This window comes from Stegostoma tigrinum, chromosome 29 (assembly GCF_030684315.1).
Source record: "Stegostoma tigrinum isolate sSteTig4 chromosome 29, sSteTig4.hap1, whole genome shotgun sequence".
NCBI lineage: Eukaryota > Metazoa > Chordata > Chondrichthyes > Orectolobiformes > Stegostomatidae > Stegostoma > Stegostoma tigrinum.
The window spans coordinates 11,071,350-11,089,627 of NC_081382.1; the positions used below are offsets into that span (position 1 = coordinate 11,071,350).

General features: G+C 41.2%; 1 protein-coding gene across 2 annotated transcripts in view; it reads left to right on the plus strand.

Moving 5' to 3' along the window:
• brinp1 (bone morphogenetic protein/retinoic acid inducible neural-specific 1) overlaps positions 1-18,278 on the plus strand; it is a 324,767-nt gene that overhangs the window by 294,342 nt on the left and 12,147 nt on the right. For both annotated transcript variants that reach the window (XM_059638168.1, XM_048559283.2), the window contains 2 exons: positions 3,133-3,369; positions 6,413-6,635. In XM_059638168.1, the coding sequence (XP_059494151.1) occupies positions 3,133-3,369; positions 6,413-6,635 (460 nt within the window). The remainder of the gene's footprint in view (positions 1-3,132; positions 3,370-6,412; positions 6,636-18,278) is intronic.

Consider the following 18,278-nt stretch of genomic DNA (forward strand, 5'->3'; position numbering starts at 1 on the left):
CTTGCTTTACAGTCAGCTCAATGGATTTCAAGTCCTTTTTGTTGCATACCACACCTTATCTGTATAGGCTGCTCTGTACTAGGCTTAGTTCAACTTGGGCGATGGTTGCAGGTTGACCCAATGCGGTTTCAGTGGGTTGAGAAGACAGGAGCTGAAGAGGCCAGAATGAGATGGATTCTCTGCTGTCCCAAACCAGACAATCTCAACTGGAGTGTTGTGTACAGTTCTGAGCATTGCGCCTTTTAGGAAGGATCTGAGTACAGAACAGAAGAGATTTACAAGAACATTGTTTTTAAAAATTCACTCGTGTCACGTGGTGATGACGGCTGGGCAGCATTATTCTCACATCTGTAGTTACCCCTCAATAAGTTGGTGGTGAGTTATCTTCCGAATCACTTTAATCTATTTGATATAGTTCTGCCTACAATGCCAGGATTAGAAGAGTGCAGAGATCTCAAGGGGGAACTGAACACCATTACAGAGATGGAAGTGTTAGGCCATGGAAGTGTTCGAAAACAGGGTGTGACACTTTAAACCAAAGTGTTGCTCGAATAGGAACCATTGTAGGTCAACAGACATGGAGGTCAGAGGGGAACAAATGTGCTGTGAGTTCAGACACAAGCAGCAGAGTTTTAGATGACCACTTCCACCAATCACCTAACCAAGCGATATACCCTAGCAACCATGTATAACAAGGGGACCTTTGTATATCCCAGAACAAGAATGACAATTTTTTCATGGAATTATGCATTTGTAATTGCCAGGACCTGCTTTAGCCACTTTTACACTGCATCCTTTAAATTATCCAAGAGCAGTCAGACTCCCATTATCGAGGTCTCCCAGGTCCTAAAATTATCTTTTGTTTTTAAATAACTATTAAATAATTGTCAGCTGAAAGAAATAATTGTGGAGGACTAAAATACTGCAAGGCTTGTGTAATCTTGGTGAAAGATTTTAACAGTTTAGTGGTCACGATCATTACTCACATAAGCAGAAATTGCTGGAAAAACTCAGGAGGTCTGGCATGATCTGTTGAGGGAAAGCAGTGTTATATGTTTGAGTTTCTCCAGCAGTTTCTGTTTTTGTTTCTGATTTCCAGCATCTGCAGTTGCTTTGTTAATTACTTGGTTAGCTTTAATATTTATCTTAGGATAATGGTAGACAAAAAGTAAAAGCTTTAAGTTGGGAATAAGTCAATATTATGGCATGGGGATGTGCATCATCAAGTGGTGACAAAAGAAAAATGAGTAGGTGGAGCCAGGCTCATGCAGACCCAGAGTTTCAGTTTTACTTTCAGCTGAAGAAGTTGGAGGTTTTGGAGTTGAAGCTGCTAGATGCAGCTCTCTCTCAGCTGCTGCAAAAACCTGACTTCTCTCTTGGCTGCTCGATTTTTTTTTTTTGGTCAGTATTTCATTCTGCTTGACTAGAGTGAGGAAATACCAAATGAAAATAACACTGTTTAGCTGAATTTGCCTTTGCCAAAGGCATGTTTATGGGATGCTGCTATATTAGAACTGTTGATGAGTAGTAGTTAAATAACATTATTTTGTTAAGTATTTAGCTAGAGTTAAAGTTGTGCCCTTTCTTTTGTATTTTAACTACGATGTAAGAATAAATATTGTTTTGCTTAAAGTCTAATAGCTTGACAAATCAAAGCACGTCTGGAACACAGATAACAAGGGGTAGAGCTGGATGAACATAGCAGCCAAGCAGCATCAGAGGAGCAGGATAGTTCCGATTATCACACCTTGTTATTTCAGATTCTCCAGCATCTGCAGTTCCTACTATCTTTGAAACATCTGGAACACAACACCTTACACTTGCCTATACATAAGATAAAAGTTAGGGTCCAGGCTATCTCCTTGTTAGATTTTGGCGGGGTTTGCTCTGGTCCATAACAATGATCAACTTATTAGACATATTAGTACACAGCTCCAGAGCAGGTGGGACTTGAACCCAGGTAGTAACATTTATTATGGACCAGATCAAGCCCCCTGAAAATATTTTAAGAAGATAGCCTACACCCTCATTTTTTTCTTATTTTAAAGGTAAATGTGAGGTGCTGTGTTCCACATGCAATTTAATTGGTCAAACTACTTGACATTAAGCAAAACACAGTTTATTCAACCGCTACCATGCAAATACAACAAAAGAAAGAAGAATTTAGAATAACTTAACCCTACTAGAAAACTTAACAGAACAATACATTATTTTATCACTAACCAGATAACCAAACCATCACTGTTCCCATATAATGACATACCATAAACACATCCTTGGCAAAAGACCAGTTCAGAAAACGGATTGTCTCACATACAGCTCTCCAATCCATGAGGAAAGGACATCAGTAGACATTTCTGAGAGAGCCGGGATCGATTCACTGCCTTTCAACGCTGCTGAAAGCTAACTAAAAATACTAGATCTGTGAGATCTTGTCCATCCCCACTCTGGCTGCTACTGTTGTTCCAATTCTAAAAGAAAGGCCTCACAAGCTGTTATGTTCTCATAGACTGCTCGGTACCTATCCCCCAGATTTCTCTCTAAAAGAAACCAGGGCAAAACACACCACTTAAAGCCACAGCATTATCACACACTACCATTGTGGCATTAGATTTGTACTACAGATCTTCTGGTATTTAGTGAATCAACTAACTAAGTACACTAATGCATTTCAGCTGTTGAGCAACATGCATTTCATTTGAGTTATCTTAGAGAGAGAGACATTAATATGATACATTTAAATTGTGCATCTGTTTGTCACCTTAACGATAGTACACTGGCAGAAGCAAGCATATTTTGCTGCATAAACTCAAATTGTAGAGTGTTTCTGTTAGGAGCCACATTCTTACGTATATAAATAAGTATCTGCTTACCATGCATGATCCTCCAGCAAAATAAAATTTATCATCATTTGCAGACTTAATTCTCCTGTCCTATGGCTGTTTGTTTATTGAAACATGCAATACTTCCATGCAACTTAACTGTGCTGTGAAAGAAAATGAGGTATTATTTTAGAGGTTGCACTGGAGAAGTCTGAATCATTGATTGGCCACTGGTTTTGCATTCTGGTGGAAAGAACTGAATTAAATAAAATCATTAATGCATTCCCCCTTTGCTTATCTGCTCCTGTAGGTCTCCAGGTTGTTCTTCCTGAATACCTGAGAGAGAAGTTTGTGCAGTCAGCCCTGAGCTACATCATGTGCAATGGAGAAGGTGAATACATCTGTAAAAACAGCCAGTGTGCTTGTCAGTGTGCAATAGAATTTCCACAATGCAACTGTCCTATCACTGACATTCAACTCATGGAGAATTCATTGGCTGGACTTTCTGAGGCCTGGAACACAGCTTATAAAGATTTTGAAACATCAGGTAAATTGAATAAACTTTGAGAGCTCTCTTGGGATAAAAATAAACATTTTGAAAAATTGCATGTCACATAGCTTAAATGGGCACAAGTGATTCGAATAAAGCCTCATTTGGGATTCTCACATTGACAATTATTTTGCAGTTACTTCAAAACTTTGATTTCTAATCTTGCCTATCACAGCCTGGTACTAATTTCACTAATGTCCCAACACGCAGCAGCCAGAAACAGTGTGATTTCTGGATTTCTTCCCAGAAATCCAGCTTTGTAAAAATGGAAGTCCCTCAGCAGGTGACAGACTCTTTCTTTTAATGACCACTATGATTGATTATTGTTATTTGGTTCCATTTTAAAAGATGTATTGGCTTCAAAATGCAGTTCACAAATTGAGCAAAACCCTGACATTCCATTGTAGCTGAATAATAAATGCATCAAGTTTAATCTGTTCCCTATTCTGACTTGAATTTAAACAAGATGTGGAGGTGCTGGCGTTGGACTGGGATAGACAAAGTGTCAAAAATCACATGCCACCTATTCAAATCACTTCACTACTTCACCTGACGAAGGAACAGGGTCCTGAAAGCTTCTGACTTCAAATAAACCTGTTAGACTGTAACCTAGTGTCATATGACTTCTGATTTTCACTTTAAACAGCCATTAAAATCCCACAGTTGACTACAACACTCCACTCAGGGAGACCAACCAGCAATTTTCCTTATCGATATTTGTCATTCAGTGACCTGTGTTAGAAAGTGCATGTTAAATGGATCCTGGGCCTGATAATGAGGGAAGAAGCCTGGTGCAAATCCTTTTCTTAATGGTTCGCTTACAGACTGTTGCATTACAGATGCCCACCCCCACACTGGAGTGTGCCAGCAATCTCCCTTTATTCAGGCTCTAAGTACTTGAAAAGCAGAAGTCACCATGGGTTACTGAGAACCATAAGTATCCTCTCTGATTAGAGAGACAGAGAGAGAGAGACAACTGGTATTGAGTTAAACATTAGGAACACTGCAGGTGAGGGGTGAGGTTGAGTAGTCAGGTGACCTCAGATTGTACGGGAATTGAAAACTGTTGGCAACCCTCTGTACAAACATATGAATGCTCTTCACCTTTGTAGTTCACCAAATAATTAAGACTCATGTAACAAGCCACCACTGCAGTTATAAGCGAAGAGTATGGTGGGGATTTACTTTGATATTCTCCTCCCTCTGTTTGTGTAATTTGCCAACACTCGAACACTTACAGAATCTTGGATGGGAACCTGCAGATTTATAACATCAACCGCTGCACGAGAGACAGATGAGAAAAAAAACACACACACAGAGTAGTCGCTTGTCTCATTTTATTTCTATCACAACTGAGGCTGTCGTAAATCACTTGTGTCATCAGTGCTGATAATTTATTGGCCTTTTACACTGAGAAAACACCATCATTTAATCACTACAACTAAACACTGTATTCTTCATTGTACAAAACTATATTCCATTAGACGCTGAGATCAGGGATATCCACTGATTCTGGCTGATGCTGTTTGTGAATTTTTATGATTACCTCACAAGGCACAGAGTTGTGGAAATATTGTCTGATTGTTTTGATGCTGTGGGTCATGTTCTCTGAGCCCTTTGTCCTTCAATACGAATTCAGAAATGTTAAGCAAATAAATATAAACAATATGTTGGCATAATAATTTGATACCTTGTGCTGTGTCCCAATAGTGAGATGGAGACTCACATCAATGGTTGGTTCTCTCTCTCTCTGCCCAATTTCTGTTTGAATATTTTTCAAGCTGTCTTAACCCAGATTTCAACAATGTCTCCGCATGCCTTTTGCTGTATATCCTCAAAATCTACTTTTTTACCTCTGTATTTGGTCATTTCCACAACTGCCCTATTGCAAAATCCATGTTTTGTTCTCGGGGTGTTAACTGCAAATGAAACTTAATGCAATTACAAGGAAGAACTTACATTTACATATAGACCATCGAAGTTTGAGATTGTTTTGAAATTCTTTACTGTCAGTTAAGTACTTGTGAAAAGTGTCTGTTATAATGTAATTTTTACACACCAGTGTCCCATACAGCAGGTATAATGGGGAGTTGATCTTGCATTTTCTGAGTGTTGGTTTGGAATAAGTTTTGAACAGTACATTGTACAGACCTTTTCTTCCTGATCTTCCGAAAAGAACCCTGAGTTCTTCCTCATCGATGTGAGAAGGTAGCCGTGGCATGGCTTAGGGTCTCATCTGAAAGGTGACACCGCAGACAGTCTATCACTGTCTCCAGACTACATTAGAGTAGCAGCTTAGATTGTGTGTGTTTAATTCTCTAGAGTGGGACTCAGCTTGCACCTTTCTTTCAGGAGAACCATCAACAGCCACGGTTGACAGGAGTGCAGGCTACTTTAAATAAAAACCGAAAGAACTGTGGATGCTGTAAATCAGGAACAAAAACAAAGTTGCTGGAAAAGCTCAGCAGGTCTGACAGCATCTGTGAAGGAGAAAACAGAGTTAATGTTTCAGGTCCGGTGACCCTTGTCACCGGACCTGAAACGTTAACTCTGTTTTCTCCTTAACAGATGCGGCCAGACCTGCTGGGCTTTTCCAGCAACTTTGTTTTTGTTCAGGCTATTTTAATGTTGATCAAATACCATAATGATGGAAAAGGAAAAGTCTATTCAAGAATGCTCCCATGTTTTCCAATTACACATGGAGGCTAATCTGAAAATACACGGTTCTCCCAAATCCAACTCGTGGCTTATGTCAGGCAAACCTTGGAGAGAAACAGGATAACCTTTGTGGAAAACATTGGTTTTGGATCAACCATGTGAAATTTGTGTCTTCTTTAAAACAAGTTACCACCTCTAGAAATGAACAGCATGCACCATGGCAGCTGGCATTTTGCATTGGAAGATGCCTGACCAGTCCAAGCCAAAGAGAATTGGGGGAGTGCCTAGAGTGGCCAACGTTTAATCAAAAATGTAGAATAGAAATTAGTCTGTCTTTGCAGAACTTGTTATTCAAAGCCCGCCTGTCATTATTTCATTTCAGATGAATTCAAGTCCTTCTTGAAGCGTTTGCCCACCACACATTTCCTGACCGTGGGGAGTGTCCACCAGCTCTGGGGCAATGACTGGGATCTCCAGGCACGGTACAAAATGCTCCAGAGCTCTGTGGAGACGCTAAAATTGAAAATCCAGCGCACTGCCCGCAAACTCTTCAGCCTCAGCATCCGCTGTCGTCACAACCCTAACCACCAGATGCCTCGAGAAAGGTAAGGAAGACATGGAATGAAGGGAGTGCTGGTCAGGGGTGTCTTCATTTTCAGTCGGGGTGAGGTACTGGTGTTTTCATGCTGTGGTGCAACAATAGTCATAGTTCACCCTGAAAAGCCACCACACTTGAAAAGAGAACCAGGAAAGAGATGGAAGAGATTGTATCTCCTAAATTTCCCACACCTGCTCCTACTCTGACAAGAATGCTCTGATCTTCACTGGGAATGTAGAATAATTTAATCAACTCAGCTTGGAATTCCCATAGGGTAGCATCCTTTATTGACATCAAAAAGGCAGTCTTACAAATGAAAAACAGTGGGCCATTCAATAGAAGTGGCGGTGAGGTAGAACTGCATGTTATTGACATTTATTTGAAAACTAACATTGTTGGATAATCTTGCTGAGGACATTTAGAGAGGTGAGGTGGCCACGGATATATTCCATCAGGACTGTATATGCAGGAATGGAAGGAAGAATCATTGTCACAGTTCACTAGTTACCAGCAGATAAATGAGAAATTCAGCTAGCTGGATAGAAGTGTTGGAAGATGGTGAAATCACCTGAGCCAATGGCTGTAGACAGGCCTAGGGAAAACCAAGAAGTAGTTTGTAAGATTCACACAGGATGTTATTTATGACTTTGATGAGAGTTGTTCTAATACAGTAATAGAGAAGGATATCTGTTTGGAGGATTCAGACATGGAATCCCAGGTAACATTGGACTGAATTTAAGGTGGCACAACATATTTAACAACATTGGAAGGGCAGGCTAGCTTGGAAATGAGATGTAGCTTGTAATTGCAGGCAGGTCAAGTATATGTTTTTAGGAAACAAAGGATGTTGACACTACATTTTAAGGACAAAAGGACAGATCTGACATGGAAGGAAACAAATGGATAAATCAACATTTTAAGCTAGGAAAATTTATCTAAAATGATAACGAAGTGTTTTTGCAGATGAAAAACCATTTCATCTCACTCTTGGGAGCTAATGCCATTAAAGTGAGAAGGGAGATGTGTTTTCCAGTCATGAAAATAATATGTAACACAGTGGCAGCACTAAGAAATCAAGAACTGAAGAATAATTCAAAATGTACTTAGAGTTTCTATAGATACTATAGAGCAAACAAAGGTGTTGATAATTATATTTAGATACTGAGGATAAAAGAACAATGCTAGTTATTTTCAGTTTGTCCTTTTTTTTAATTTGCTAAGTTAATGAGCATGGATTGAAAACTTCATGGACAGAAAACTGAGAATAGGAAATAGAGATAACAGGGTGTAGAGCTGGATGAACACAGCAGGCCAAGCAGCTTCTGAGAATAGGAAGTGTCCATTTTTCAGGATAGAAGAATCTAAATAATAGGGTTTTATAAGGATTTGTGCTTGGACCAAGTCACTTATGATCAACAGTAGCATTGATGAGGGGATTGAGTTTAACATATCAAAGCTTGCTGGGACAGTAAGAAGCAAAGCGGCTGTAAAAACTATATAGAGTTATTGGATCAGAAAGCACCAGTTGGATTTTGTGTGAAATGTGAAATTATCCACTTGGCAGCAAAAATAAAAAGGGGTTTTTCTTAAAAATGAAAGACTAATAAGGGTTGTTTTCAGGCAGATTTGGGGACCTTTGTGGATAATTCATAGAAGTTTATCATGCAAGTTTTCTAAAATCACTTTCATAGTATATGCAAATGATCAAGGAAGCAGGATATAAAGCATGATATGGCCAACATCAGTTCTTAGTTTACTGTTGTTGGAGATAATAATTGCTGAGTCAGATTGGTGGATCTGCCTGAAACATACAATGCATATTGCTACAGAGGCCGAACCCCTCGAATAGTAAACCAAAATACAAGCCCCAACTCTTTATTACGGGAGTAGAATTTCCCTTCTAACAATTAACCCAAACCACCCACAGAAGCTCACCTTTCCCCTCGTAATCTGTTAAAAGAATGGTTAAAAGAATGAAAGTCCCTAATCTCCACTTTACAAATTAGAAGAAACACTTTATTTGTTTAACCCTAATAATGAACAAACTAACAAAATTACTAACAAACTGAATAGCTCCCCCAGACTACTAAGTACTTCCTAACTGGCCTAAATTTTATTGGAATGCTGTTCAAATAAACACAAGCCCCACTTATATAGCCCTAGTTAATTTAAAAAAAGTAATCATTCCGAGTACGCCCAGTCTATGTGTTCTCCATTTTATCTCCAATCTTCCTTCCATTGATCTCATGTCACAAACACCTTTCTTCTGATGATTCTGCTGCCTTGCATGTTTATCTCTAATTTGTACCATGAGGTTTTTGAGCCAAAATGCGGTGGTACTTTTGATGGGTCTTTTCAGTAATTTTACGTGAAAGCCAGGTTTGTATATCAGAAGGTGAATTTGTTTTCATTGCAGCTGAAGTTTGGCTCTCCCTTCAAATGACAGTTGGCTCTCACCTATTAAGTCATTTCCAAGAACAAACTGTATTCCAGGAATTGACACTCTTTTCAATTATTCCCACTGTCACTTCTCCAGTCTAGATTGGACTTTCCAACCTGACCTTCCACAGGGGAACGCTAAATCTCTATCTATCTATTCCACAGATTACCACTGTCTCGGGTCGCATTTTGGAAGGAGTGCAAATACTTTAATCTCTTACTGTTAGAGACTGACCAGCTGCTCTATTTCTCAAAATTGTAACTTCTATACCTTCTCCCCCTGTTCTTACTGAGTAAACAACCCGAAGTTTTTGCAGATATCAGATGCTGTCTCATTATCCTGCCCGTGGCTAGGCTGTGCACTCTCCAGCAGCTCCTTGATTTCTTTCAGGATTTCCTTCACTACCTCAACTAATCCCACTGGTTGAGCATCTTTTGCCACATCGTTTTTCCCAGTGCCCCTCTTAAACCACCAGCACCGTGACTTTGTGTGTACCATCTTATTACAGTGAAGGCACCTGAGGCCTTTCACCTCTTTTTCACCCTATTAGGTTTCTTTTTTCACATGTGGTAAACTGCTCCCTGTGTGATCTACTTTTTGTTTTTCAGTGAAGGATCTCCCATTTTCCTAATTTCTATCGCTCAAAGAATGAAATTGCTGTCGGAAGTGAAATTTCCATTTATGCACTAATAAACATTCATCCGCTGTCTCTGCAGCTGTTCTTTCTTTGGTAACTTTCTATTCCTCAGTATGAGTTCTTTTCATCTCTGGAAGTGAGTTTTTAAACTCTTCCGTCAAAGTAATTTCTCTAAGACCCTCATATGTCTTTTCTATCTTTAATGCTGTCACCCATCTGTCAATTTTGCTCTGTTTAATTCTTTCAAACACAACATAACTCTGACCTGGTTCCTGCTTTATGTTTCTGAACTGTTGCCTATATGCTTCTGGTACCAGTTCGTAGACACTCAAAGTAGCCTGGTTAACCTCTTCACATTCTCTTGACACCTCATCTGACAGTGCTGCAAACACCTCACTAGTCCTGCTGGTCTGAATTAACATTATCCACATAGTCTCTGGCCAATTCATCTGTTTAGCAGGTTTTTCAAATGAAATGAAAAAGACTTCCACATCTTTTTCATTGAATTTTTAGAATGTTTCGATGTATTTGTATCTATCCTGACCAGGTCTTTGGCTCATCACCACTCTCCGCCTCACTAAACCTGTCTTTTACCTCCACCTTCATCCTTTTAAATTGACTTTCCTGTTCAATTTGTAACTTCCAAGGTTCACACGCTCTCTCTTTCTCCCTCTCTATTCTCCCTCTTTCTTTTTGCTCAGCTAAGAACCTTCTCTCTCTTTCTTTAACTTCTAACTCCAGTTGTCTCATTCGCAGTTTAATTTTTTTCTAACTCCTCGGCACTTGCCCTGTCTCTGTGATACACCTAAGTGTTTGACCAACTCCATTTACAGTTTCAGCTTTCCTCTTATCCCTGGTTAAACCCAGTTCTAGCCTGTCTGCTAATTTCACAAGTATATCATTCCTTTGTCTATCTAAACTTTCTTAGCAAATTTGAGAAGCGTTTTCAAATCCCAGAATCTCTTTAGTAAGGCTAAGAGCCAGTTCCCTCATTTTTAATTTAATCAATAACTACTAACCAAAATTAAGCAGATTTTTCTCTCTTAAGTTTCATTTAAACATCTGGGACAATAATCCTCAAGTCTGTTTCAATCTGTCCAGATCCTAGACTTGAACCATCTAGATGCTGGACTTTAATAAACCAGATCCCGGACAAGCTCCCAATTTGTTACAGGAGAGAATGGCCAAATCCTTCTAATAGTTAAACCAAAACACAGGCTCGCACCTGTTACAACAGGAGTAGAAGTTCCCGTCTCATAATTACCCCCAAAACACCCAGAGAAACTTGGCTTCCACCTTATAATCGGTTAAAAGAGTAGTTGAAAGAAAGAAAATCCCTGATCTCCACTTTACAAATAACAAAAAAACAATGTATCAGAGATAATAGGAACTGCAGATGCTGGAGAATCCGAGATAACGAGGTGTGGAACTGGATGAACACAGCAGGCCATGCAGCATCAGAGGAACAGGAAGGCTGATGTTTTGGGCCTAGTCCCTTCATCAGAAATAGGGGAGGGAAAGAGGGTTCTGAAATAAATAGAGAGGGGGGGAAGGCGAATCGAAGATGGCTAGAGGAGAAGATAGGTGGAGAGGAGACAGACAAGTTAAAGAGGTGGGGATGGAGCCAGTAAAGGTGAGTGTAAGTGGGGAGGCAGGGAGGAGATAGTCAGTCCAGGGAGGACGGACAGGACAAGGGGATGGGATGAGGTTAGTAGGTAGGAAATGGGGGTATGGCTTGAGGTGAGAGGAGGGGATAGGTGAGTGGAAGAACAGGTTAGGGAGGCAGGGACGAGCTGGGCTGGTTTCGGGATGCAGTGGGGGGAGGAGAGATGTTGAAGCTTGTGAAACCCACATTGATACCATTGGGCTGCAGGGTTCCCAAGCAGAATATGAGATGCTGTTCCTGCAACCTTCAGGTGGCATCGTTGTGGCACCGCAGATGCCCAGGATGGACCTGTCATCTGAGGAATGGGAGGGGGAGTTGAAATGCCCGCGACTGGGAGGTGCAGTTGTTTATTGCGAACCGAGCGGAGGTGTTCTGCAAAGCGGTCCCCAAGCCTCCGCTTGGTTTCCCCAATGTAGAGGAAGCCACATTGGGTACAATGGATACTGTATACCACATTGGCAGATGTGCAGGTGAATATCTGCTTGATGTAGAAAGTCTTCTTGGGACCTGGGTTAGGGGTGAGGGAGGAGGTGTGGGGGCAGGTGTAGCACTTCCTGCGGTTGCAGGGAAAAGTGCTGGGTGAGGTGGGGCTGGAGGGGAGTGTGGAGCAGACAAGGGAGTCATGGAGAGAGTGGTCCCTCTGGAAAGCAAACAAGGGTGGGGGGGGAAAAATCCCTTTGGTGGGGGTTCGGATTGTAGTTGGCGGAAGTGTCAGAGGATGATGCGTTGGATCCGGAAGTTGGTGGGGTGGTATGTGAGGACAAGGGGGATTCTTTTTTGGTTGTTTTTGCGGGGAACTCGCAACTCATCTCTCACACCCCTACCGCCATTTCCTACCTACTAACCTCATCCTGCCCCATTGACCTATCCGCCCTCCCTGGACTGACCTATCTCCTCCCTACCTCCCCATCTACACTCACCTTTACTGGCTCCATTCCCGCCTCTTTAACTTGTCTATCGCCTCTCCACCTATCTTCTCCTCTGGCCATCTTCGATTCGCCTCCCCCTCTCTCCCTATTTATTTCAGAGCCCTCTCCCCCTCCCCCATTTCTGAAGAGGGGTCTAGGCCCGAAATGTCAGCTTTCCTGCTCCTAAGATGCTGCTTGGTCTGCTGTGTTCATCCAGCTCTACACCTTGTTATCACAAAAAAAACCAATGTATTTGTTAAACCCAAACAATGAACAAATTACCAGAATTACTGACAAACTGAATAATTCACCCCGAGACTACTAACTTCTGCTGGAATGCTGTTGAAATAAACACAAGCCCCATTTATAAAGATCCAGATAATTAAATAAAACTTAATTGCTCCAAGTTCGCACGGCCTATGTCTTCTCCGCTTTATCTCCAATGTTCCTTCCGTTAATCTCAGGCCACAAACACCTTCTGATGATTCTGCTGTCCTGCATGTTTATCTCTTTAATTTCTTCCATGAGGATTTTGACCCACAATGCGGTGGTACCGTTGATGGGTCTTTGCAGAGAGCTCAGTAATTTTAACTGAAAGCTAGGTTTGTATTTCAGATGCCGAACCTGCTTTCACTGTAGCTGAAGTTTGACCGTCCCTTCAGGTGGCCATTGGCTCCCTCCCAATTTACTAAATGCCCTTATCTTTATCACCATAATGACATAATAGTTATTCTCATGTAGGTTTGTGTTGCTGTTGTCAACCCCATCAGTTTTGTTTTAATTCAACTGACTTTGAATTACACAGTGATAATGGGAACTGCAGATGCTGGAGATTCCAAGATAATAAAATGTGAGACTGGATGAACACAGCAGGCAAAGCAGCATCTCAGGAGCACAAAAGCTGACGTTTCGGGCCTAGACCCTTCATCAGAGAGGGGGATGGGGGGAGGGAACTGGAATAAATAGGGAGAGAGGGGGAGGCGGACCGAAGATGGAGAGTAAAGAAGATAGGTGGAGAGAGTGTAGGTGGGGAGGTAGGGAGGGGATAGGTCAGTCCAGGGAAGACGGACAGGTCAAGGAGGTGGGATGAGGTTAGTAGGTAGCTGGGGGTGCGGCTTGGGGTGGGAGGAAGGGATGGGTGAGAGGAAGAACCGGTTAGGGAGGCAGAGACAGGTTGGACTGGTTTTGGGATGCAGTGGGTGGGGGGGAAGAGCTGGGCTGGTTGTGTGGTGCAGTGGGGGAGGGGACGAACTGGGCTGGTTGAGGGATGCAGTAGGGGAAGGGGAGATTTTGAAACTGGTGAAGTCCACATTGATACCATATGGCTGCAGGGTTCCCAGGCGGAATATGAGTTGCTGTTCCTGCAACCTTCGGGTGGCATCATTGTGGCAGTGCAGGAGGCCCATGATGGACATGTCATCAAGAGAATGGGAGGGGGAGTGGAAATGGTTTGCGACTGGGAGGTGCAGTTGTTTTTTGCGAACTGAGCGGAGGTGTTCTGCAAAGCGGTCCCCAAGCCTCCCAGCTCTTCCCCCCCACCCACTGCATCCCAAAACCAGTCCAACCTGTCTCTGCCTCCCTAACCGGTTCTTCCTCTCACCCATCCCTTCCTCCCACCCCAAGCCGCACCCCCCGCTACCTACTAACCTCATCCCACCTCCTTGACCTGTCCGTCTTCCCTGGACTGACCTATCCCCTCCCTACCTCCCCACCTACACTCTCTCCACCTATCTTCTTTACTCTCCATCTTCGGTCCGCCTCCCCCTCTCTCCCTATTTATTCCAGTTCCCTCCCCCCATTCCCCTCTCTGATGAAGGGTCTAGGCCCGAAACGTCAGCTTTTGTGCTCCTGAGATGCTGCTTTGCCTGCTGTGTTCATCCAGTCTCACATTTTATTATCTTGAATTACACAGTGCTTGGTTTAAATTTGTTGGCCAAGTTCAAACTTGTTGTCTTGGGAAAAGTGCTGCTTGTCTGTTGAGTACGAAATGTTTCAATTTGGGCACTCGCTGTATACAGTACTTGTAAATTCCAAGCACAGACAAAGCTCAGTGTCTTAAAGGGACCAGACACTCTTTTTCCACAAAATCATCTTTTTTACCAACCAATCAAACTTCCTGCCTTCCAATTCATGAATAGTCTACCCAACTTTGTAACAGTATATCAGTTGGAGTCTGCTAATAAATCAAGCCTTTTTATAATTTACCCATCCCTTAATGCAGGAGCAGATACAACAAGCAGTTAGGAAGACATTTTATGTGTTAGCCTTTAGTGCAATGTAAAAGTTTGCAAAGAAATCCTGTCATAGTTATGCAAAGCTGCAGTGAGACCAGACCTGGAAAACTGTGAACCTTTGGTCTTTTATCTAAGGAATTATGTTCATGCCTTTGATGGGATGCAACAGCCAAAGTAATTTAATTGTTGAAATGATAAGACTATTCTTGGAAAAGTAGGTGGATAGAATGGGCCTAAATTCCTGGAATTTTGAAGAATAAGTAGTGATCTCATTGAACCAATTGATGTTCTCAAGGCTTTACCTGTATTGTCAAAGAGACAACATTTACCATGGCTGCAAAGTCTCCAAATAGGCTTTGAATTCAAAGTTGGCTATTTAGGAAAGCAGAAATATATTGACTTGGAGAGTTGTATATATTTACTATCTTCAGCATTGAATGTTCAGTCAACCAGCATACTCATAACTATGCTCAATTTGGATATTTGGGATTGTGGAATAGAAGTTCAGATATGATCTAATTGAATATTGAAGCAATTTTGAGGGGCTGAATCTACTGCAGCTTCTATTAATTGTGTTCCGACATATTGTGTATCTCACATATTTGTGAAGCCTTGCATTCTTTAGTTCACTGCAAGGTATGAAATACCTCACTTTCTATTACTCATATGACAAGATTCAGTGCATTTGCGACATTTGATCAATAGAAGGAAGATACTTTGGCAGTCACAGACTGCTTTCTTTTTCCCAGTTTCCCCTTTGAACAAGGGGCATCTACTAGTCAATCTTTAGTAACACAGGGACTGAAGAAAAGGACTTATATTCAGATGTGATTTGCTGACAACCTGGCAATGAGCCCCTACGGTTTACTGCAATCTTTCAGGGAGAGTTTCAGAATGTGATCAATTTAAGGATCAGCTTGTCTCAAATGCAACAAATTTGGACTTTAATAACTGGCTCCCATCTTATCATGCAGTCCATTCTATAACAGAATGGTTTGAACTGCACTGAGATAGAAATATAGGAACATAGAATGGAAGTAGGCCATTCAGCCCTCAAACCTGTTCCAGCTTTCAATAAGATTGTGGCTAATCTGTGGCCTAACTCCATATGCCTACTTTTGGCTCATATTTAGTACATTTCTTTAAGAAGAATTTATCTGTCTCAGATTTAAAATTAACAATTGATGCAGCTTTTACTGTCATTTGTGGAAGAGAGTTCCAAACATTTACTACCCTTTTTATGTAAAAGTGCTTCTTAACCTCTCCTGAACAGCCTGAACCAAATTATGGTGAGATATCCTTTGAAGCATGTATTGATAGCACACTGTACAATTTACCTGCAACAATTGTTGTATTTTTAGTCATTCAATACTCTCACTATATCTCAGTGTGAAGAAATGTTGAAGAAAACATCTGTCGCTGTGACAAAATAATCAGGAGATTAAGATGAACACCGACAACAGTTAGGGAAGCTCAAAAATATCATGGACTGCCGGGGTTTCCATCTTTCTAAATGATGACTTCTGTCAATTGAGAGTTCAGGAAATGGAATTGTAACATACCACAATCTAGCATTCACTTAAGATCCTGGATTACCTGTGCCTCAACTACATGAATCTGCCCTCCCTCCGTATCCTTGATATTGAAGCAGAATACAGTCAATTTATCTCAGTATTGAAAACGTGTAATTTACACAGCAATCATTGCCTTTTGAACAGTTCTCCAATACTTTTAGCTTGATAAAAGTGTTTATTGGTACCCCTGTTGTTGATTGACCCACGAGAGGAAGCAATTTCTCATCATTTGCCCTCTTGAATTCCTTTGCCATTTCAAAATCCTCAATTTGATCATTCTCAATTTTCTAAACTCCAGAGTCCAGTCTCTCAATCTGTATGCAATTACTCCTTAAAATGTGTGTGTGTGTGTGTGTGTGTGTGTGTGTGTGTGTGTGTGTGTGTGTGTGTGTGTGTGCATAACCATCAGGAAAGTACATAATCATGTTGTGAAAGCTCATGGACTCATGTAAACCACTATACTCATTTGTTGATGCATATACAAGTTAATAGTCATTCTGGAGAGATACCGGAGGCTCACTGCTAATTATGAAGCTTCTGAAACTTTAGCCTGGAGTCAGGAGGGAGGGAACAAAATTAGCTATGGATGAGGGAAGAAATGAGAAAAAATTGGACTGGAGGGAAATAATTTAAATAAGACAACTTTATTAAAAAAAAAACATGATTGCTTAAACAAAATCATATTAGCAGGTTTACAGAGCTATATATAATTCAGTGACCATGTTATAAAATGAGCCAGACTGGTGGGAAAAATCACTAACTGATCATTTGCTAACATTTTATCTGCTATTAGCATGATCTCAGCCCACTGAAGAATAGACACGGTTCGGGGAAAAAAAAAGAAAAATTAGAAAGATGAAAAAGGAATAAACACATTTCAAAAATTTGGGGCCTTTGGGGTTATTCATACAGATGATAAAATCAAATGTAAGAATATGAGGAATTAGCATTTGGTCCATCAGCCTGCTTTCTCATCCTGTATGATCATGGCTGATCATTTAGAAACATGGTTAACATTCCTCACTGTGATAGACTGACTTGGGCTAGATCTGGCTAGCATATTTTTGGAAGTGGTCAGTTTGAACCATTAGAACATCTACCTGATTACTAGTTTGGATAGACAACAGTTTGAAGTTTAATGCTGTTGATTTACTGTGAGAACATCACAATGGAAATCAAAATGAAATTGGGCATCATGGTGTCTCAGTGGTTAGCACTGCTGCTTCATAGCAACAGGGACCCGGGTTTGATTCCAACCTCGGGCGACTCTCTCTGTGGAGTTTGCACATTCTCCCCGTGTATGCATGAGTTTCCTCCAGGTGCTCCAATTTCCTCCCACAGTCTAAAGATGTGCAGGTTAGGTGGATTAGCCATACTAATTTGCCTACCCGTAGTGTTCAGGCATGTGTAGATTAGGTGGGTTATAGGGGGAATGGGGTCTGGGTGGGATGATATGAGGTTCACTGTGGCCTTGTTGGGCCAAAGGCCTGTTTCCACACTGTAGGGGTTCTGTGGTCTATGACTTCTATGAAACTTGAAATACTGTGGATGCTGGAAATCTGAAATAAGAACAAAACAAAATGGAAACTTCCAGTTGCTCAAGTGGCGTTTATGCAAGGAAGAAGTTGACCTGAGATCGCAGCCATTGACCTGCAGAGCTTTATTCGCTTTCTTTTTATTTCTTTCGGCAGCAGGAATAGGCCATTCAGCCCCTCAAACCTGTTCCAGCAATTCATCACATCAAGATAGAATTAAGGTTTCTATCTTACCCACCTTTGCTGAATAAAATTCCATTTAGCATGGTTTTAAAATGTTCAGTTCATCGAGCCTCAACAGAGACTGTTTGAAGTAGAGAATTCTTGAATTCCACTATCCTTTATGTGAAGAAGACATTTTCGATATCCACTCCTAAGGAGGCTATCTATTGTCTTCTAGACTCCCCCGTCAGAGGAAATATCACTTATTTCATGACCTTCAACATTTCAAATATATCACTGTTCAATTTTTTATATTTGAGGGAATAACTAGTGCAATTTTTCAGCGGAATTTAAGCCTTGTAGTCTTGTTATCATTCAGTGAATCTACTAAAGGGCAGCGCACTTTTGTTGAGGACATGTGCCTAGAACTGGGCACAATGCTTCCAATACAGCCTAACCCGAGATGCTGGCAATCTGAGGGGAAAGCTGTGTCC